At 37.9% G+C, this 22,870-nt stretch overlaps 1 protein-coding gene across 3 annotated transcripts; it reads right to left on the reverse strand.

The window, feature by feature from the left end:
- Positions 1-312: 312 nt before the first annotated feature.
- On the reverse strand, positions 313-22,706 carry pbrm1l (polybromo 1, like). Of its 3 annotated transcripts, none has more exons than XM_053498059.1 (30): positions 22,600-22,706; positions 21,211-21,353; positions 20,676-20,773; positions 20,330-20,477; positions 19,342-19,494; positions 19,119-19,235; positions 18,926-18,994; positions 18,727-18,825; positions 18,510-18,595; positions 18,122-18,213; positions 17,717-17,933; positions 17,302-17,443; positions 16,983-17,071; positions 16,591-16,870; positions 16,228-16,333; positions 15,430-16,093; positions 14,488-14,699; positions 8,825-9,010; positions 8,217-8,374; positions 6,133-6,384; positions 5,863-6,008; positions 5,588-5,745; positions 5,152-5,335; positions 4,851-5,058; positions 4,438-4,639; positions 3,300-3,401; positions 2,636-2,800; positions 1,589-1,656; positions 1,287-1,500; positions 313-1,206 (listed from the first exon to the last, which is right to left on the reverse strand). In XM_053498059.1, the coding sequence occupies exons 2-30, from the start codon at positions 21,340-21,342 to the stop codon at positions 1,043-1,045; spliced, it is 4,911 nt and encodes a 1,636-aa protein (XP_053354034.1). In that variant the 5' UTR covers positions 21,343-21,353; positions 22,600-22,706; the 3' UTR covers positions 313-1,042. The 3 variants fall into 3 exon arrangements, with proteins under 3 accessions (XP_053354034.1, XP_053354033.1, XP_053354035.1); XM_053498058.1 differs by lacking the exon at positions 22,600-22,706 and adding an exon at positions 22,364-22,463; XM_053498060.1 differs by lacking the exons at positions 2,636-2,800; positions 22,600-22,706 and adding an exon at positions 22,364-22,463.
- Between the last annotated feature and the right edge of the window lie 164 nt (positions 22,707-22,870).

A 22,870-nucleotide genomic window follows, 5' to 3' on the forward strand; every position in this document is an offset into this window, starting at 1 on the left:
TAGGGTTTAGTCTAATAAACGTTTAGAAAATCTTTAAATATTTTTTTTTATACATAAGCTTTTCAATACACACTGTTCATCAGTCAACAAGCTTTCATATTCTCTTTAAGAAGCCGTCACCTTTCTTTGACTATAATTACAAATTTTGTTTGCAGATTTCCAAATGCTTAAGATCTTTTGTGAATTATTTTGGCACCAGTTAAATCCTCAAAGCACAAAATCAATAAATAAAATTATTGCACGCTGCCCTTTTTTCCTGCAAATTATTAGGGGGCAGCAATTTTTGCTCACACTGCAGTTACTGATAAACCGATGCAACACATTCACACCTGAATTTTAATGTGACACAGCAGTGACTGGAGAAACGGATCAGTACACAGTATAAATTTATAGTACACAAATGAAATACTAAATAAAAATAGGCAACAATGAATATTTTAAATGTCAAATTTTATGAGTTAGTAATCAAAACACAAATACAAACTTTTTTTTAATATCATTTTTACCCCCCCAAAAAATCAAAAATATTAAACTGCCAATTAAATAAAGACAAACCAAGCTTATTCCAACACATTAAAAATATCATTAAACATACAACTGTGTTACAGCATGTCCACCTGATGTGATGTTTCATAAATAAGACATAAAAGTGGTTAAAGCTAGATACCTCTCTATTAAATCAGTGTTTGAGGTGATCTTTCAATACATCCATTAACATGGGATAAATGGAATAGATAAAATCAGTTGTTAATTGAGCTTTTGTGCATACTCATCATTTCAAATAAACAGTTCTAAAACTTAACACTGTCATCAGGAACATGATCTTCCATGATATCAGTAGTTATAAGTTAGATAATGCATTTGTGATAATTCCAGTGCATCAATAAGAATTCATGTAAAGGATTAAAATCTCATTTATACAAAAAGCTGACATTGTTATTGCTGTGGAACATACTAAACAATCAACTTCTTTACACTGATATTGGATTTGGTTGAAGTATCATCTTGCATAAATAGGAGTTCTGAGTGTCAAGTGTAACGGTTAAAGGTTGTAAGCTTGTCGGATGCTGAGAGTGTCTCTCATCATTAAATCTCTCAGTCGCCACAACGCATCAACCATTGTGGTGTGAGCACCTTTGCTCTTCAGCCAATGAGAAGGAAGCCGGCTTTCCTGCTCCCTACTGAGGCGAGAATCTTTTCTTTGAGCTATGGAAAAATAAATTAAACACATATTAGAAAATAAAATAACCATTTTGGAAATAACCATTTTTCCCCACTCATCTCACCCTTAAGGCTCTGGTCCCATTTGCTGATAGTGGGGCAATCTGCATTGAGTCCTTCTATGTATTTCAAGTAGGCTTCTGAATGCAGGAGACGCTGTGGCCTGGGAGGCGGTGCTACAAACATGGGCGCCCCTTGCGGTTGGTGGGAAGACTGGCCCTGTTGACTCTGACCTGGGTATGGAGGAGGAGCCACCTGCCCAGGGCCATATGCACCCATCTAAAGAGGAAATACTATTAGACATAGAACTGACAATGCAGCTTGGATCAGTAATAGAGGTGAAATATAAAGAAAAGTTGTTTTTCACCTGAAGACCGTAAGGGTTGGCTGGACTAGGACTTCCAGCCATACTATTAATTCCAGGTCCTATTCCACCTGTTGAGAGAATAAAGCATTAAAAATAACAGAAAGGAGGACAAGTTTATTTTGTAAATTGCCTAGACTAATTTTGACTAACACTGAAAAAGTGACGAAGACATACATGATGTATATGATGCAGCAGAGGCAGTGCATTAATTGTTATTGTTTAAATTAAAGCATCTGAAAAAAGTGATCTATGAATACATAAGCTACTCTTAATTAGTGCATCAAACACTAGCCATAGTGATTATTGATTAATTTGAAGAATAATCTTGAAATGATGCATAGAAAAGAAATCAACCCCTTTAAAATAATAATTTTAAATAAAATTAAGACAGACAGTTTTTGTTTGATCCAGCTGTTTCTTTAGTCAGTGCAACTTTGCTTCTGGCCCTTTCATCCAGATTGGAGGCACTCCCAGATCCAGGGAGAGTCTATGTTGTACCAAATACTTTTCATTTCTTTATAATAAACTTCACTGTGCTTTTAGGCAGTGCTAAAGCTTTGGCTTTATCAAAAGGTAGGGTAATCCTTTCAGAAATTAGTAATCGGTTTTTTGACATGTTGGTGTTATATCTTTAAGAGTTGCATAAACTGTGTCTAACTTTCAGGTTGCAAAGCAACAAAATGTGATTATTTTAAAGGGGGTGATTCTTTGCAATACTCACTGTACAAGAGCAACAATTTAATAATCAAAACATTATAAAATAAATTATAGTGAAACATTTATTCACTGCGATACAGAAAATACATTTCTGAAAGAGTACCTCACCATCCTGCTTTAAATAAAAAAAGGTTCGTTGCTATACGTTGTTTATACGAGATGTTTTTTGCTAATACAAAAAGCAGGTCCCCATGGGATTACCATTACATGTCATCTCTACCACACCGAACAAATTCAAATTAACTGTAGATGTAATTATTGTGAATTTTCTTGTCTGATTAAACTTCTCTGGTTGGCTGGTAAAGTTTCACACACAGAGATGCTTCTTACCAGGATGGAGCATACCAGGGTACCCAGCCATGCTGGATGTAAAGTAGTGCTGAGGTGGCAATGCGGGCACCCCCATGGTGTGAGGAGGTGTGCCACCCATACCCATCATGCCATCAGGAGGACCCTGCATAGGCATGAAGGGTGGGCCATAATTTCCCATCATGCCTTGGGTGAAAAAGGGATAAACAACACAAAAGAAACCATGCATATGTGACATGCAAATGTATTTGGTCATGCACAAAAAAAAAAAAAAATCTTAGTGAGCAAGTTAGACAGCATAACATAGGTATCAAGTGTAAAAGTTATGAATGATGATGACAACAGTAGTACTCTGATGTGTGGATGTTAATAAAAACAGCAATCATGCAAATAAAACAACAGCACAAGCATTACCTACTATGCACACAACCATGAAGCTACAGTTGGAAATATGAATAAAATCATACATAGGTCCTGAGGTGGGTAAAAGTATGATTGATGAGAATGGATAGGGTCAGTAGGTGCTAGAAGTTTTGGAGGGTGCCCCGATGCTGATTCCTGCTCGTCTTGGGAGGGGGTTATAGGGGGACTTTTGTGTTACCTGGCATTGGTAGCATGGCTTGGTTTAACATCCCCATAGAGTTTAAAGAAGGCACCAACCCCATCAGAGACCCAACTGGAGTACCTGCTCTTGGAGAAGCTGCTGCCTGCTGCTGTTGCTGCTGCTGATGCTGCTGTTGAAGGGCCCTTTCTCGTTCCTGTTGTTCTACCAGTTTAGCTGCCCGCTCTGAAAGACACCAATACACACAGGGGGTCCACATAAGTTTAGTGGTTTAAAAAAATTGTTGGTACGTTACATGTATGGACTTTTGGAAACAAACTGCCTTTCAATTATTCAACTTCATGTTCTCCCACTGTAAACAATCTTAGCAGCCTAACAATGGAAATATTCTTGAGTATAGCCAATATATCTACAATTGATGGCAATCTACAAAATAAGGTAAACCAAATACAACACTATTAACCTTTTGTCTAGTTAAATGTTACTGAAATTGCAAGCAAAAATGCCTTGTTCTATGTCAGATAATTTTGCTCCTTTTGGGAAATACATTTAGCCTTGTTCTATTGACAGATAATTTTGCTAGTTTTCAGAAATGTATTTCTCAAAAGAAGCAAAATTATCTGCCATAGAACAAGGCATTTTTGCTTGCAATTTCAGTAACATTTAACTAGAAAGATGCTTAATCTCTCATATTGGGGTTTGCTATAGTCTTATTTTAAGAAACTATTGATATTATTTAACCTAGACAACCCCATTTCAAACACTTAATATACATGTACGTGCCATTGTATATTTATCTAATGAGAATATATGCTGACATTTATATAAAAATCTTTTGTTATATTTTTACTGTATAGGTAAAACAACTTAAAAAGCTGAAGCATTTTCTTCATATACATTACAAAACCTACTTACCAAAACGTCACCCTTTCCTTTGTCCCTTAAATGGGTCAGTAACTTGTTAGTTTAAAGTTACAATGTCCATTCTTAGCGCAACACCTACTTCAACACTTGATATTCCAATTTTCAAAGTCCAATTTTCTCTTCTTTGTTACGATCATTTTGATTTAGGCTAAATGATTTCAAATGATAAAGGCTATAAGGAAGACTCAATTTTACTTGTAGAGAAAGCCCTCCGTTGGAGTCAAGTTAATAACATTACAGATACATAGCATGTTTCTCCCATAGTTTTTAAATAGTGTTTGGGCTGTGTGTTGTCCATGCATAAGTTAAGTCTGATATGGTATACATGGTAATTTACCTTCATACTCTGACTTCTTAGTAGATTCCAGGTTCCTCCACTCCGTTCCTACAAGACGACTCAGCTCTCCAAAGGAGAAATCAGGGTGTCGGGCCTTGATGACAGCTCGCATCTCACTGCTAAACAGAATGTATCCACTCATGTTGATCTTGCGCTTAGCGCCTTCTTTTTTGGAAAGACCTTTCATCGTCTTTGGTGTGGACTGTATAGATCATAGGGAATGTGCAAAAATTATAATGAGTTTTCAGTTGAACCACATACCACAGGTGTAGACAAAATATAAATTGAGGATTGAACATTCTGAACATAAACAAAATGCAAAAAAGTCACTTTTTTGACACTTGTGTTCGTGTGACGGTTTAATGTGATATAATATATATATTTGTGTGTGTGTGCGTGCGTGCGTGCGTGACCTGTAAAGGCAAGTTTGGAAGGTCCATATCGCTCATCAGTGAACTCTGATGCTGGGGCATGGAGGGTGTTGCTGGTGCATCATCATCCTCGTCCTCTAGCTCATCTAGATCTTCATCCAGGTCCTCAACATCTGCAAATTTGGCCTCTAGCTCTTCAATCTTTTTATCCAGCAAGGGAGATGGTTCCTTGGAAGGCACAAGCGGCTTTCTATAAAAGGAAGAATCCTAAAAACATTAACCTCTAATGCAAAACAAAAAATGTGTATTAGCTTTTACACTTTGCATTGTATGTTTAAAGTACCTGAAGTAGTAAATCTCATCATCCACCACTTTGGCTGAAAGGGAGAATCGTTTGAGACCTTTAAATTTTTTCATCTGCTTCTCACTCTCAATATAGCGGCTCTCACACACGTGTACATTTTCCTCTGCAAACTCAGTGGGCCTACAGGAAATGAAGTCCTTAAAGGAGGAGACTACACACTTTCCTATGGAGAGAGAAGAAGAAATAGCCAAGATAAAAATAAAAAGGTTTTTAGCATGTAAATGATCCTAGGGAACTAAATAGTAATAAAACTAAAACTTCCTAATTTTTTTAAATATCTCTAACAGTCTTTCTGTTTCTATCAATCTTTAATTCATACAAAAAAATCCTACAAATAAATGATATAAAATAATAATAAAAAAAGGAAAAAATAGCACTGGACATAGAAGGTGATGCAGCAGAAGGAAGTTTGTACCTAAAATACACATCATAGGGGAGGTCTCCTCCTGGTTGCTCAGGAACACTTCACGCTGGTAGAACATCTTTGTGGGCTCATGTTCAGTCTCCTCAGGATGGATGAATATGGGCCCAAAGAAGAAAGCTACTCCATCCTGCTCCCACATCTTCTCGATCCTACCCATAACCACCAAATGAAAAAAAATGTTTTTTTTTGGAGCAGGTGGATACACGTAACACATGTAACATGTGTGAGATTGGAAGGTAAGAGGAAAAATTTTATAATTCACTTGCCTGCCAATTCTTGACCGTATCAACCCATGAGAACGAATGTAGACACAATCACCCACTTTCAGCCACATGTTATTATAGCATAGCTGTTCATAGTACTGACATCCAGGTTCACCATTGGCCACCTCTACTGGAACAGCCTCTCTCTCCTGTAAGCAGCAAATGTAATAAATCCTAAGTGACAAAATACTTGAATGGTAAACTTGTTTATTACAATAAGTTGTACAATTGTACATAATTATTAAAACATAACATATATAAAAAGATACATACTTTTTCAATAAAGCTACCATGATCATTCGCGGCGTCTGCCATCTTGTCCTGGTCACGATTTGCAGCCTTGACAAACATGGACGCAACTCTAACTACAGGTAATGGCACATCACGAGGGATTAACTTCACAGAGCTTGGTGGCACGCTCCACAATTTAATCTTTTTAAAGGCCTTGGTCCGTGTTGCATAACGAGACTCGCAGACGAAGACATCCTCGGGCTTGAAGCCCTCAGGCTGAAGTTTAAAATAGTCCTGGAAAAGAAGTTTAATTTTTTAGGGGATACCAACAAAAGCAATAATTATGTAGAATGTATGTATATAAAAAACAAACCTATTATCAGCAAAAAATGTTTATAAACAGATATAAACAGAGACTTAAATACACTCATCATGAAAATAAAAGACATTGGCAATAATGAGCTTGCAATTTTTAACTTGGTGGGTTTAAATACTGTATATCTTTAATAGCAGAAATATCAAAGAATTTGGTGCACATATTACTTATCTTTGGATATTTGACCACTCATCTTGGCAGAACTGGTAGTGGCAAGGTCTTCTGACATTGGCAAAGTGGCTACATAACCAAGTAACTTGTACTTGCATAAAAATTTTCTGTTAGCCTACCACCCTACAGACTTCTCAAATCTGTACTGAGCACCTTGGACTTTCACACTGTACCATGTGTTGGTCATTTCAATGAGTGCTGTCCATCAAACCTTTTTTATGTTGGCATAGAGAAGCTATCACAGCTGTAATCGATAATATTCTGCAACAAAAAGTGGAGCGCCTTGGGTTTGGCAAACTAAAAGCCATTTCCGGACTATTAGCACCACCGAATTGATAATCTAAGTGCATGTATGTAAATTTTAACCATGTATGTATAATCTGTGTGGATATCACAAAATTTAAAACATAAAACAAATTGTTTGACCAGTGATTGAACAGGTAGTTCTGTCACAAGCGTGTCCACCAGGTGGCACGATACCACCTCAGAAAGCTCGCAAAAAAATAAATACTTAGCCTTGAAGACTACCCTACAAACCTATCAAGGCTCAAATTCATTTTCCTCTGACTTCTGCGTGTAGTCAGTGAAAGAAGTCAAAGTGTTCCAGAATATTTTAACAAAATTCCAAAACCAGCAATGGCTTTGTGAACATGTGATTCTCACTCCGAAAAATTAACACAAACAACATTCAGCAGAAGCTGCCTGGACTTTGCCCTCTGTACAAATCAGTTAATACTGGACCTAGAAGAAGCTGATAATTATCCTACAGAATACATTTTTTAGAGCTGCCTGGAATTCCATCACATACAGTATATTAAAAGTGGAATCACTTATGTTGCTCCGCAATGGAACAAGACTCTGCGTTAGCAAGCTTATGCCCAACATTATTCAAGTGATTATTCTGTCCAGTAATAGTAAAGGCGACAACATTTTCATTCCCTATATCTCACTAATACCCAGAGACATGCCATTTAACTTTCAATCCTTTAACGCCTTTAATTTCCAGTTCGCATCGCCTTTGCCACAACTATTAATGAAGCTCAGGGGCCATCCTTTAAAGTTGTCGGCATCAACTTAGAAACTTCATGCTTCTCCTATGGTCAATTGTATGTTGCATGTTTAAGAGTGGACACACTTAATCTACATGCCGAACGGCAAAAAGAAATATTGTTCATCAATGGCACTGAAATAGTTGAGCTCATATATACACAGGTAGCATTTTAATATTCCAGTGTATGTTGATACTATTTTTAAATACATTGTGTCAAATACTTATTTTCCCTGTTGTATATATGTGTTCTGTTATTTCCCTTACACTCGGACCACAGATGTATGCGGGCCATGGGTAAAAAACTTTGTGATTTAAGGTGTTCTTTAAGAAATATGCATGGTGTACAATAATTCTTCCAAAGAAAAGACCAGTTCAAAGAAACACTTTAAAGGCCAATAATGACATGACATTCATGTTCATGATGATTCTATGTACTTTTTGACTACTATGCTGCAATCAAATCTACTGTAAAATCGTTCATATTTTCTCATGGTTAAGGAAAGAAAGGGAATGTTTAGTTTCATTTACCTTTACAAATATGACCATGCATTTTCCCAGTATCTTACTGACTGGAACCTTGTTATAGTAGTCACTCTTAAATACTTCCTTTTCCAGGAACTTTCGTGTAGCCACGTGGAAGGTCTCACCTGGTCTGTAAAACCAGGAGCCAAACATCCACTGTTCACCTGCATCACACAACCAGAAACAAGTTTGCTTTAACAACCTGTGATGTGTATTAATAGGAATAAATCACAATTTAACATAAGGTTCTATTTGGTTAAACTGACTCAGACTTTAATTTCAAATTTAATGTGCTTGTGTTGACATCAGGAGTATTAAAGGTTTCCTGAAGTTGGCTTATAATCACGTTAAACTGTTATTACACAACACTTGCCATACCATTAGCCTGAGGAGTATTTGGGCTCTTCTTTAATTAAGTTTGAAAACTATACAAAGAAAATTTAAGGTACTGTAATACGTAATGCATTCTGGACGTTTAATTACAGTCCGTCAGGGCAGCTTATTTTGGTTTAAAGAATTATCAAGACCTAAATTTGTAAAGTACAATAAAAAAAAAAATAAATAAATAAATAAATATATATATATATATATATATATAAATAAATAAATCTTACCAGCCTCATCCTTCCATAGTTTCTCGATGCTTACTATGTGGGGCTGGAGGTTGGCTTCAGATGGCTCCACATACACAAAGTCTCCTACACTGTAGGTGCTGTTCTCAAAGCTGCAGTCTTGAGTATAGGTGTTCTGAAGGCCTGATGACCACTGTTCCTTTGTAACACCCTCTGTCTTTTCCTCCTCTAGAAGAACAATCACTCATTTATACACAAGCTCCCCCTTAGTCGAGTCATAACAGTGCCTCTAATAAGAAGAACCCTACTGCAGATTGATATACTATACAGGGGAGGGAAAAAAAAAAAAAAAAGCATGGAGACACCCGACCATAACATCCAGACATGGGTCCCCAGACATGCACACTGTAGTTACATATTTATCCCCTCCACCCACCCCCTGAGTTTTGATCCCCCTTGGTCTAAACTAATGAATAAAAAAAATAATAATAAACAATAAAAAAAAAGTTATGTTGTTTAAAATAGCAAAATATGTACTTAAATTGTGAATAGGTTTGTATGGATTCAAATTTAAACCAATCATTACGCAACATAAAACATAATGGCCAGCATCAAGTAGGTTCCCCTTGAGGTATGACTCAACAAGACCTCCAGGGGTGTGCTGTGGTGTCTGGCACAAGAATGTTAGCAGCGGTTCTATTGGGTGCTCTGGCTTGTGGCCTCCGTGGATCGGAGTTGTTTAGCCGGCACATCCCATGGGTGCTTGATTGGATTGGAATCTGGAGGCCAGGTCAGCAGGCTTGGGCATTTTGCATGCCAGGCACTATGTGCTTCAGGAGTTCTGGTGCCTTTGTATTGTGGCCAGCATTGATTCTCCCCCAACCCACAATTTGTGCAGAATTGCCTTTTCTATGGGATTGAACAGTTTTTCTTTTGGTCCCTGTGGGTACATATGAGCCTTAGGTGTCCATGACCTTGTCAGCAGTTTAGTGGTATATAATTGATAATGTTAATGTGTCAATATTTCAGTGCGTCAATGTTATGGCTGATCAGTGTTTTCAAACAAATATTATACAGTACTGTGCAAAAGTCGTAGGGACCACATTACCTTAAGTACAAACTGTATCATATATGAAACATTTTACATGACAGACCAGTTTTTAAATGGAAACAAAAAAATGAATATAAGCCCCAGGGTTTTGAATGAAAATAAAAATAGGACGTGTGATAAAGTTACCAGAAGAACTTTGGTGTTCTTCTGTTTTACTTATAGAACTGCACAAATCTGTCAAAACTACAAAAAGTATTTTTGTACAGTGGTTAATCAATCGGAATGTAGGTCCTACCGTCGCCGCGCTCGGCGGTACCGTTTGGCTTTGTGCGTTTGCTGGCTTTTACCGTTGAGTGGCGCTATATAACTACAGGCTGACGCCTCATGCCTTAGTTAATTCTCTGCTGGATTAATGAGACACAGAGTTTTAGAACTGCACGTAGTAGCGGATAAAATCAAGTAAAACATTGTAGTTAAACAAATTTATAATCACAGAACTAAAATGACGATACAAATGTAGAATTTAAATTAAATTAAATCTTATTAGGATCAAATTTAAACAAAATAAATGTTAACACAGTGAGCCTTTAAATTTTATGACGTGTAATTAGAAAAGACGCGTATAGGGTTTTGTGTCGTCTTATATCTCGTGTTCTTTAAATTTATAGTAGATTTATTAACTAAAATAAATGACCATAAAAATTATAACATTGTCAGGACGTTCTACTGCATCAGCTGATGTTGGTCATTTAGCCCCCGCTTGTGTTTGTGCGTTATTATAAGAATGAAATGCAGTAGACTGTTATGATCTGTAAACGGGTTCGACCCATGTTGCACGGGCGGCACCATAAAGCACGGACACGAGGCGAGGTCTTATGGGAAAAGGGTAATTTATTTAGGCAAAATGGGGAAGGAAAGTGTTGAAGGAGGGACAATGGAAAGAATGGGATAAAGGTTGTGCATGTGCAGTTCCGGAGGCTGTGCCACACTGGCATGCGGGCACACAGCTGATGCTAAGTGTTGGTGCGAGTGGCAGAACTGAGCACGCGGAGGCAGCGGTCCTGCACGCTCCATCGTGACGGCGCTTCTCCCGCTGTCGATGGCCGGCGCGAGTTCTCGCTGACGCAAAAACCTAACCACACTTTTCCTCTTTGGCAGCGGGGCTGCGAGGGCGGGCACGGTGCGGGAGTGTAGATGCCGCGGGAGCTCGCGCAGCTCTTTCTCGCGCTGTCCTCAGCGCGGAGATCAAAGGGCGGAATTCTAGTGTCCTTGTTTAAAGTCCCCGGGGCGCGTCACATCTCCCCACTGACATGCTTTTTTTTATATTCTCCATTACATCACGTACTTCCCAGACCTCAGACAAACCTCCGCGCCTTGCTTTTATAATGCGGAGCAAGCCCGAGATCATATTAACGTTAATTATCGCCAGCCGGCACAAATAAGCGGCCCTGTCCCTTTGCCGCCTATTCAGGGAGCCTACGGAGTGAAGGAGTAGTTATAGTAGATTTGGGCGTACACCCATCACACGCGCACGCTGTGGCAGATCATCATAATTGTCCTAAACTTGTATTTCATAAGGTTTTCCAAACGGAGGTACAGCGCAACAGGGGGCATTATTTACTATTAAACATTAAACGAATTTACAAAACTTAATGCGTGCGATTAAGCGCTGATTCTATGTAGGAAAGTAAAGAAGAGGATCCTGATGCTCAACATTCCGGAGACCAAACCCCATTTAAATTAAATTAACAAATATTGCATGTAAATAACAATAGCCCACGTTTAAAAAAGCATTTTTATTTAGATTATAAAAAAATAATCCTGCATCTGTTTTAGGTGTTCCAGCTGCCACTGTTCTAAAATTCAAATACACCCCGCTTGTGTTTTTGCGTTATTATAAGAATGAAATGCAGTAGACTGTTATGATTTGTAACGGGTTCGACCCATGTTACTCAAACAACTCAGTTCAGGTGTAAGTAAATGGATAGAAAGTAAATGCCTGTGCTGTTTGGGGGAGGGACGTGCTAATGATTTGGTCGGCTCTGTGTGTGTGTGTGTGTGTGTGTGTGTGTGTGTGTGTGTGTGTGAGAGAGAGAGAGGGGTGTCGCTGTCGTTTTCAGTGAAACAAAGGCTCAGCTGAAAAATGTTAGGCACATCAGTCATTTAACCCCCAATAAAAGGTATTTGAGTGTTATGATAGTTGTAATATAACAGATGCGCACTGAATACTAAACCTAAACCAGGCGCGGAGATTAATGAACCAAGATAGCCCCCATACCCGTTAAAAATAAATAAATAAATACCAAAGAATATTATTGTGTATAGACTGATTAAAAACAATGCAATTTATGCTATCATAAGGAAAATAACAAGTTCTTTCATTCCAATGATTAAAAAAGGTAACAATGTCAACTTTGGAATCTAGAATCCAGGAGCTTAAAATTACACAAATTGAAATCACTGAAAGTCTCCAGAAGAGCCTCAGATTCAAGAGGTTTTTAAAGTGGGGAGAAGTGCATTTCAGTTCCTCTGAATGTATAGGTGAGAACAGCCGATTCACACCTGGGGAGGGTGAATAATTTGTATTTGAATGTTGTCTGGCATTGTAAAGCACTATAGTGACACTAAAAGAACAACCCAGGATTAATAGGAATTCTTATACTGCATAAACATTATTTAGCACAAAAAAATTCCTCGCGCTCGGGAAAACTATGCGTGCGGTTGAGCGCTGGTTAGACTATAGGAAATTAAATCGGAGGGTTTTTATTTAGACTATTAAAAAAATAACCTATTCTATTTTTAGGCGTGCCAGCTGCCACTTTTTAGTTAGAAGTTTTCAATACAAAGCTTATAATGCCCACATGACATGACGGAATAAGGCACGGCTGGTGATGATTGGGGTTTGTTGGGTTACAGTGGATTTTACTACGCGGTGTGAGTGCAATGGCCATCCGTCTGCTCGCGCTGACTCTGCTCCTTTGAAGTCCCTGGGGCGCGTTCCATTTGCCCTGCTTGCATGCCGCACTTCCGCGTTGTTGCACGCGCGCTGCATACACAGCGCGTAGTAAAATCCACTGTAGCCCAACAAATTCCGAGTATTTTATAGCGCGGGGTGCAAGCCCGGGCAACGATAGGAACGATAGCTCACCAGTCATGTGTAATTCTGCGGTCCCGCTGCTTCGCATGTCTGAAGGGGAGGCCGCCTAACTAGTGAGCGAGGAGCGATATTGATTTGGGCGCACGCCGTGACAGGCTGAAAAAACTGTGTCAGATTAATGTGCAAAAACTATATAAAAAAACTATAAAAGACTACATGCCTTTATAAGACTCAACTTTTATTTAAGCGCACTCACAATAACGAAAAAACGTTGTGATTTTGTAAGTGTTGTGATTTTGTAAGTGTTGTAAGCTGCGCTGTTCTGTATTGTTTTTGGTGAACTTGAGCACGTCAGAAAATGAACGCAAACGTTTTTTTAAATGGTCAGAGTCAGTCTGCTTGCTGTTTTCCCGACGCGTTCATAATCATTAGTCTACTTCTGCCGGTGCGCTCTGGAAAACTTCATGCATGCGGCTGAGCGCGGATTAAAACTATGGAGTAAATTAAAGAGGAGAATCACGATGCCGAAGTCCTGAGCCCAAACCTCATTTAAATTAAATTAACAAATATTATAAGTAAAAAAACAATAGCCCACGTTTAGAAACAGTTTATAAATTCTTTCCGACATGAGTCGGCCCGGTGTTATGTGCAGAGCGCCGGGAGATTTCCTGAAGCTCAGAAATCACTGGGCATTTTTTCTAAATAGCCGCTATCTTTAATAACTGATGGAGGTTTTGAGCTGTATACACACGCATTCCTGCCTAAACAACTCTTAAAACTACACCTGTGACACAATAACAGTAATATTTCAAACATTCTGCAGGCTGATATTTGGAGAAAGGAAAGAATAATGAATAAACCAGTTGTTGGGTCAAAATAACCCAACCAGGTGTTCATTTGTAAACTACATCTCATATGAGCCAACATGAGCAACCCAACAATGTGTTTAAAGTACCTGAAATAATCCAGAACTTAAATAACAATAAACAGATACAGAGATACGCTGTATAACGGTCACTGTTGTATTTACGGCAACGAGCGAAAATTTCACTTTGCGCCACCTGGCGGCCATTTTACGAATGACTTTGAAATGCAACTGATTTATTTTGGCCGCTGACGTTTTTACGCGGCGGTGAGCAGGACGGTAATAACCATTCCAATTGATCAACTACTGTATGTCCCCAAGACTGTAAGTAAAAGAGCCATTAGGTTTTATTAAGGGTGCTCGAGTTCTTTTAAATAACGGTCACATTTGCACCATTCTATTTTCATGCAAAAACCAGAAGCATACAGTTTTTTTTTGTTTTTTTAGTTTTTTTCTATCTTAAAACTGGTTTGTCAATAATATGTTGCTTTCTTTACATGCATGCAAATATTTTTGTAATGTTATTTTTTCATTAATTTTTATGGTATGCTTAAAATTTGTCTATGATTTTGTACATAATACAGACAAGATGAATATACAGAGCAAAATTTGCACAGTAGACCTGTGCACAGTACTTTATGTTACATGTCTAAACTTTAATGAAATGCATAGTAACTGAATGACCAAGATACCTTTCTTTTCTTCCTCTGCTTTGAGTCTATCTTCCTCCACTTCCTGAGGCAGCTTCTCTCTCTTTTCTTGCTCCACATCTGCATGCAGATGTCTAGATGTGTAGCTGAGTGCTGGGGAAAGGAGAATCTCACCGTTCTTGCATAGTTCATCTCGAATCTTCACAAAGAACTGCTGCAGCTCAATCGAGTCCTCAAAGATCTCAGAGTCAGTTCTGCAGGCAAAGTGAGTAGTTTTGTCAGGGGAAAAAAAAGCACTTGTAGCCTTACACTCTTATCAGTACAAATAAGTTGATTTTGTTCTGTCCGGATAACTAAATATACCTCTGGTCTTTGATTTATCTAGAGATGTATTTTTTCTTACTGATTTGAGGTAATTGAGATTTTTTTTTTTGCTAAGAACTACAAATCAACAGCATATAGAAAGATTTTTCTAACAATAACGAAAAATTCAACCATAATGTTAATAATAACAGAAATCTGACAAGCAGACACACATGATTGGCTAGTGCTGCTCTGATTGATGCAAGTTTGCTCAGCAGAATTCAATCTCTTGATCTCTGGATGACGGAGTGAATGCATTTCAGATGATCACAGATCATGCCAGATAAAGCAGAAAACTGTACGATTCCAAGCATGTCTGATCAAACTGGTCCATTTCTAGATTTAGCTTTTTCTTTGAAAAGTTAAATAATACTTAACATCCCCAATAAACATTTCAACTTTGTGAATATTTAATAACTTAACATTTTAGAAAATTTGTAGCATTAAAGATATTTATAATTAAGCAATTATCTTAGGACCAATAATATAAGTAACAATGTTTAAAAATATGTACTTTTTACTAACAAGAAACAAAAAAGTGATTGTTAGTAACAGTTATTCTTGTTAAAAATCGTTACAAATAAAATGAGCAGTGCACAGAAAAGAGGAGCTTTTACTAACCTATTAAGGCGTCTGGCTTTCTCCAGAACCTCAAAGAAATGCTCTTGAAACACATCCAATCTCCGATAGCGCGTACACTCTACGTTGTTACGAATTATCTCCAAGCTAAGGGGTGGGTCCTCCGTGTTGGCAGGATCCACAGCGGGCACCTCTGCAAGCGAATCACTATAGCACCGGCCCTCGTCATCCTGATGGCCCATCACTGACACAAACAGGTTCCTAATAAGTTCGCAAACCAGTGGAGCTACTGCCAATTGAGATCCCACCTTTTCCTCTCCCTCCTCCTCCTCCTTCTCAAGGGTGCGGCGTGCATCAAGAAAAGCTCTGTGGAGCAGCAGTGCATCGCGGTAGATGAGCGACTCGGGCTCATTGTATGTACAGGCATTGTTGAACATAAGAATGAAGTCTTCTGCCATCGACTCTATGTCCTGGTAGCGGCCCTGAAGCATGTAGCTACGCAGACGTTCCATGTCAATAGGCCGCTTGATGGCTGCATAGTAATCAGGCAGCTCAGAACGTGATGGCAGACGCAGAAACACTGTGCTTAGGCGACGTCCGCGACTGTCTGTGAAACCAGAAACAGCTTCATAGAGCTTGCCCAGTTTCTGCTGCAGGGACGTCTGAGAACGGGATTTCTTGGGAGATGCAGCACCCCCACTCCTCCCTAGATAAGTAACAGGTTAATAATACAACAAAAAAAATTATTATATACGATCATATGATCTCATCCATCATTCAAGATAAGATAAAAAATTTTTTTAAAAAGCTCCAAGTTTTTTTTTAAGTTACATAACGCACGTAGTTTGAGCTTAGGTGAGCCAACATCGTCATCCTCTGGTAAAGGTCCAAGTTCCTTTTGTTTTTCTATCACCATCTTTTCTAGAATGTTTGCATCATTGTAAACCTACATAGAGCAGTAAAAGTAAATAAATACTCATTATTATTAAATGAACTATAAATGTTAGTTTTACTCAAAGCCAATTAAAACTGATTGTAAAAAACAAAGCAAACAGATCGTACTATACACTATGTGTAAAAAAAACAAACAAACATTATGTTAATATAATGTAAACAAACTGTACACAATATAAAAAAAAAAGACCATATCTTCATCCAGGTTCAGCCTTCAAACAAATCATAGTCTCTACAATTCTGACCTACCTGAGACCCTTCCTCATTATAGTGGCGGGCATTGCGGAACATGAGCTTCATGTCATTTATGAGACCCTCCTCACTGACATAGCGTTCAGCACGGATATTGCCCTCAATGGTGCGCAGGTCCATGGGCTCTAAGATAACCTGGTAGTAGTCAGGGTAGTCCTTCTTTGAAGGCTTCACCATAAAGAGATCACAGAGGCGTCGACCTGTACCTGCTTCCCGTGCCTCGGTCACTGCTGCATACAATGCTTTCATCCTGTTTTTCTTGGTGTTCTTCTTATGACTATGATATTAATAAATGTATTATTGTAGAGACAAAAAGCAACATTAACATTATGCAGATGAAAATAATACACAGTATAAAATATGCAGTGTCAGCTTAAAATAGAACTGACCTTTTTCTTTTACTGCTTCCAATGTCAGGGGTCATAGGGGAAAGCAAACTGTCTCCCTCATCATCATCTCGAAATTCTCTTCTTTTTAGCTGAAAGGGAGATTTACTCATTTTACAGCAACACACTACAAGCTCAATAACATGCAGAGTGTACTAAACACTGGAGGGATAGACAGAAAATGAACAGGACTTAATTATACCACAGTTTTAGTTTGGTAATGAAGATGTATACATCACTGGCGCGAATGATTTCAAAATTCGTAGACTAATATTCCGGCACATTTACTGAAGACCATGCTGAAAAAAAGAAATATATTTACCTGCATTATTTGCTGCAATTTTTGAGCACGTTTGTAAATGGCAGAATTGGGGACATTGTAGCGTTTAGCATTCTCAAACATAGAATTAAGGTCCGATTCCATCTGCTCAATTCCCTCATACTCCCCATTCCGCATTTTTTCTCTGTGAAAAAAGTTAACAGATGTCATTCTAAAGTGCTGTATTTCACCAGGATACCAGTTTAAGACCAGCATACTGATTTCCTTGATTGGACTATGATTAGCTACAATACATCAATTTCCATGATGCTGTTTGGCATCAAACCAACCAACACATATCAATAACTCAGACAAATTATCTGTTTATAAAATCAGATGCATTAAAGTAAAAATGGGTATAGATAAAAAGTAAATTGATATAAAGCAAAGATATATTGTTAGAAATTTAGGCCTGTACCTGATTTGCTGGATAGAAATTGGGTTTTTGATCTGCTGGTAGTAATCAGGGTACTCTCTGCGTGAAGGTAGCTGGAGAAACGGCTCAGCGATGAGCTGACCCTGAGTATTACGGGCCCCTCGAACAGCTTGGTATAACTGGAAGATTGGGTCAGCAGTAGCTAGTCGGGTGTGCCCACTTTCAGACTCCATCTCCCCAGCATCATAGCGCACAGAGCCTTTAGTAACAGATACAAAAGACAGTAAGAAATCACATTACCGAGTTTAAAGCTTTGATTGTATGTATGACCATAATTACATAAAACTGTCTGGAAAGTAAAAAAAATAAATAAATTAAAAACTTTTGGAAAAATGTTAGACTGCAAAGAGTCTTTGTAAGTCAAACTCAGGCTGAAAGATTGAACACCTGAGAGAATGGAGTCTTCATCACTCTCTGAGCCAGGCTGCAGAGACATGGTTATAGCAGGCAGACGATCACCCTGAGCAGACCTCCGATTCCTGCCACAGAACATGCAGTGATCAAAATCAATCTACTCTGCATATTTTCAGTAACAGATGGTTATCCTGGTTAAGGTAATATTGCATCAGGTGAACACTTCAAATAAGGCAGGAACACATAGATCATCAGTTCATCACTGAACATAATCTACACACATTTAGTCCCAGGGGCAATATAAAGTCACCAGTCCTCCTACCAGCACAACCCAAAGATACCTACTGTAGAATGAGATCACACTTTCAAAGGGACAGTTAACCCGAGCTCAGAATCAAACCAGAAAGGATGATGAAGATACCTGATGCGGAGGCTGGATTTTGTTGGTTCTGCCTGTTCAAGTTCAGTCCTCCTTTGGATAAAGACCTTCTTGATTGTGTTTGCATCCTTCAAACAAAAAAAAAAGAAAGTGTTACCTCAAAACCCAGGAAAGTAAACCAAAACCGGATTATTCTGTTTGAGGCAGGACCTAAAAACTGATGTGAAGGATACAACAACAGAATGTAACCATAAATTACCTTATATACTTGTGATCCAGGTTCATTGTAGGCTTTGGCATTTTTGGTCAAAAGAATAATGTCCTTGGCCATGGCATTGATGGATTTGTAATGTCCCATCTGTGATAAAACAATAACCTGTTTGTTCTGGGGGACTATTTTTGCCAAGTTTAGTTGGAAATCCAGTAACTGATGATTAGTGATAATAGGAAAAACAAACCTGTATCCTCTGAGCTATGGTTCGCAAATCTATTGGCTCCTTAATTATGGCATAGTAGTCTGGGTATTGCTATATAGGCATAGAATAAAAACCATACAGAATTATTAACATTAAGGCAAACTAAATAAATTTTAATTTTAATGTTATTCTAGGGAAAAGAAGAATAAAAGAAAATCTAATGGAAATGTCTTACCAGTTTAGATGGCAGTTTCTGGAAAAGTTCACTAACTAATCTCCCTGAAGAATCAGTATAAGATAGAAGAGTCTCCAACAGCTGCTCTAAGATCCCCTTCATATAGTTGGGTGACATCTGAGCACAATTGAAGAGAGACGATGTGATAATGCTACTGTGTGTCATATGCACAGAGCTGTTACGCTCTAAAAAAAAGTAACAGTAGATTACGAGGAAACATTACCTCCTCCTCTGTAGAGACTCCTGGGTTGTCTGCATCTTCACTTTCCTCTTCTTCCTCATCATCCTCGACATCTCCTCCCCGAAGCAGGGTACTCTTCGTGGTTAGAAACAGATCCCATAACTTACAGGCAGCTCTGTACTCCGAACTTTCAGCCTAGAAAGGAGGAGAAAGACAAAATTGGGCCCAGATGTAAGTCATCATTACCACTAATTGCGCATCCTCAGAGCTCCAGATGGCAACTAAAATGGTCGTCAGTGCATCTAATGTTTGAACTTTGCCACTAGATTTATTCAGACAGCTGTCAGCAGCGACAGTTCTCCACAAAAATATGCAGGGATCAATAATCCTTTGAGACACTCTCTCTCCTCTGCTCTGTACTCAGGACAAGAGTAGAGAGGCATGCGTGATAGTACAGCAGGGCTGCATTCAACAATGCGAGCACCATGACATACATCATTAATGTAGTGAGTGCATGTGCCAAAAAAAAAAAAAAAAAAAAAAAAACAGGTGGTGAAGTGAATTGCAAACAACAGAAGTGATTCATTTAACATTTAATTTGGTATTAATTTCTGATTGGTGTTAAATTTCTCATCTACATCAGATGTTGTATTTTTAAAGTTGTATCTTCTACATCAGATGCAATTGATACAGAGACCAAATCAACCAGTGAAAAATATTAGATATAGCTGTTCGTCATCCCAATTGGACTCGGTCATTATTCACTTATCATTATCAGATAATGCTAGCAAAGCACGGCTAACCCACTTAAAATTAAAGATTTATGTTTGTCTGGACTCCTGACCATGATTTGTTTGCAAACTACAGACATTTAGAATGAAAAGGGAAAAGTCTGTTTATATAATACAGGAACTAATAGAACTAATTTGAACAAAAAATTTGAGTTAAAATTTAATTCTAGTAATGATTTGAGGTATGTACTAACCTACACAAAGAAACATTATCTTAACATAAATCATGTGTACATTACCGAATAGTAAGCTTTGGCATTGTTTATAAGTAACTTGAAATCTTCAGAGAACTGCTCTGCATCTTGGTAGTCTTCTGTCCTGAGCTTTTGCTGGATCTTCATCATGTCAATAGGCTGGCTCACTACCTCATAGTAATCCGGCTGATTCCTAAAAGCGTACACAATAATTAGAAGAGACTACGCAAAGAACAATTTTACCAACCAAGTCCATCTAGTTAACTTTATTGTATAATACATTTTATCATGTCTGGAACTGCATACAACATTCCTAATTTTTATCTTCAAAGATATCCAAAACACACAAACACTACATTGTACACGAATGGGGATGGCAGCTGCTCCATACCTTCTTTTCGGTGCACGAACAAAGAGCTCGCATATCTGCCTCCCTTGCTCATCTTTGTAGTCCCTGATAGTGTTGTACAATTCATTGCAAACAGCAATCTACAAGAAATAGACCGCATGCTTAGTCACTGTGGACAGTCTAAAAAAGACACTGAGAACTAAGGATGCGTTAAAGGATGTGTCCTTAAATAGGGGGGAGGAAAAATAAAAATCAGATAAGTCACACTTTCACAATGTATACAATATTAGTGGAAATTAAGTAAAATATAGTTTGATACTAATCCAGTGGTACAAATAAGTATCAGACTTTTGATTACTGAGGTAATCAAAATAACCTACTGTGGAAACACAGTGGCACCTTTAAAGTACTGCTCTGGCTTTATGTATTGCTGTAGGTTTGTCATAGTTCTTGCAATGGAGGTTCCCAAAAAAAACTCAAAATGTATGTTTTTTTTGTGTGCAATTATGTACATGTGTTATTATTTTTTAAGATCATGTATGCAACCAGCTGGCAATTACAACCTGCGCAAACTTACTTGATCAACAGCTGTGGCACTAGAAGTCTTCCTCCTTTTCCAGCTGCTGGCTGGAGTTGATGAAGTGGCATCATCAAAGTCTCCACTCACACTGCTGGAGGGAGAAGCAATGCGGCGTCTCTTGGAGCCCATAGAAAAAGTACCTGAAATTTTTTTTTTTTTTTTTACACACACAGACAGTCCAGTTGGTACAGGCACAACTTATCTATCATGTGCATACAAATATCGCCTGATGATTAATGCTGAACATCTTATATGCATAATATTAATTAAAATCCAAGCAGCACAGAACTGTGCTGGGAATATATACACACAATTGATGTATGTATATATATATATATATATATATATATATATACACACACACACAGTATATAGTTGTGTTTATATGGAAGCCTTGTTGGTTTGTGTTAACGAGGAAACATCAGACATTAAACTGCGTGCATTTGGATTTTCCAATATGTCAATTAAAACAAAAACTGTTACTGGTGGCTCTGTATAACAGTTGGTAACAGTTAGTACCATTACTTTCATAATGCGTACATTTTACCACTAGAACTTTCAGAATTAGTACATTATTACAATCTTTTGGTCATTGAAACAACAAGAAAAACAAATCATGTGTATCTGTGCTGTTGTTTGTTTTTTTTTTTTGCTTATGTGGCCCTTTTTTATCAGGTCTGTTTGTATAGTTGGTTAAAATTTAATATAATTCATCATATTACATAGGTTGTGCTAAAAAAAAGCATATGTAATTCTACTATGTATATGTATTGCATAATCCTGTGCCCTATAAATGTTTTTTTTCTTTTGTTTTTAAGGCAAAACAAAAAGTAGCCAAAATGCTAAGTTTCAAGGGCTACATGCTTAAGTGAAAAAAGGTGAATGGAACAGTTTACTGTGGTAAAGGTGATCGGGCATTTACATCACACATATACACATTTTTGTCACGGTGAGGCTACTCTGATGGATCACAATTTAACAAGAACCATGACAAACATCTTGTTCCCACAACGAACACATTAGATTGGTATACTAGCTAGCTAATACACATTTAACAAAACTACTAAAGTTAAACTAATACAAACACCTAATACAAGCTAGCCAATACACATTTAACATAACTATTAAGGTTAAACTAATATAAACACACTTGCTCTTATTTATTTTATTTGCCTCTCTCGTCTGTTGGGTTACAACTTCCCTGCCGGCGCTCGTGTTAGAGTGCACCAATCCTCTCACACTGCCACCGCCGCTGCTGTTAACTTCTCAAACAAAAGAGCGCATTACTAACCGCGCTAGCGCGCCTGCTAACCGCGTAACCCGAAATGTAACTTTATCTGCCTGTATTATAAACTCGCATGATAATAAATCCCTGCTGTAACTCACCCGTATAAAAATGTGTGGTTTTCTATAAACAGTTGATAATTATTCAACATAAAATACAGCAACAGTTACAAATGTTAGCCAGTAAGCTAACGGCTTTTTAAGCCCCGCCTATTTTTCATCAGCGGAAGTTTATTCAGTTAAAAGTCTTCATGTTTACTGGCTTCCGGCCACAGATTTATCGTTGATAACAAAAAACTTTTTTTTTTAAACAACCAATTTGCCTTTTCATTTTTTTTTATATATTATTTGTTATTATAAAAAATATCTGAAA

The sequence above is a fragment of the Clarias gariepinus genome, chromosome 6, assembly GCF_024256425.1.
Source record: "Clarias gariepinus isolate MV-2021 ecotype Netherlands chromosome 6, CGAR_prim_01v2, whole genome shotgun sequence".
Lineage (NCBI taxonomy): Eukaryota > Metazoa > Chordata > Actinopteri > Siluriformes > Clariidae > Clarias > Clarias gariepinus.

Excerpts from the sequence above, each read along its gene's own strand:
- pbrm1l (XM_053498059.1), bottom strand. The coding sequence starts at position 21,342 with ATGGGCTCCAAGAGACGCCGCATTGCTTCTCCCTCCAGCAGTGTGAGT. Across the intron at positions 18,596-18,726 it reads CTGGATCACAAGTATATAAG|GATGCAAACACAATCAAGAA; the intron begins GTAATTTATGGT and ends TTTTGTTTGAAG. Across the intron at positions 5,059-5,151 it reads GATGAGATTTACTACTTCAG|AAAGCCGCTTGTGCCTTCCA; the intron begins GTACTTTAAACA and ends TTCCTTTTATAG.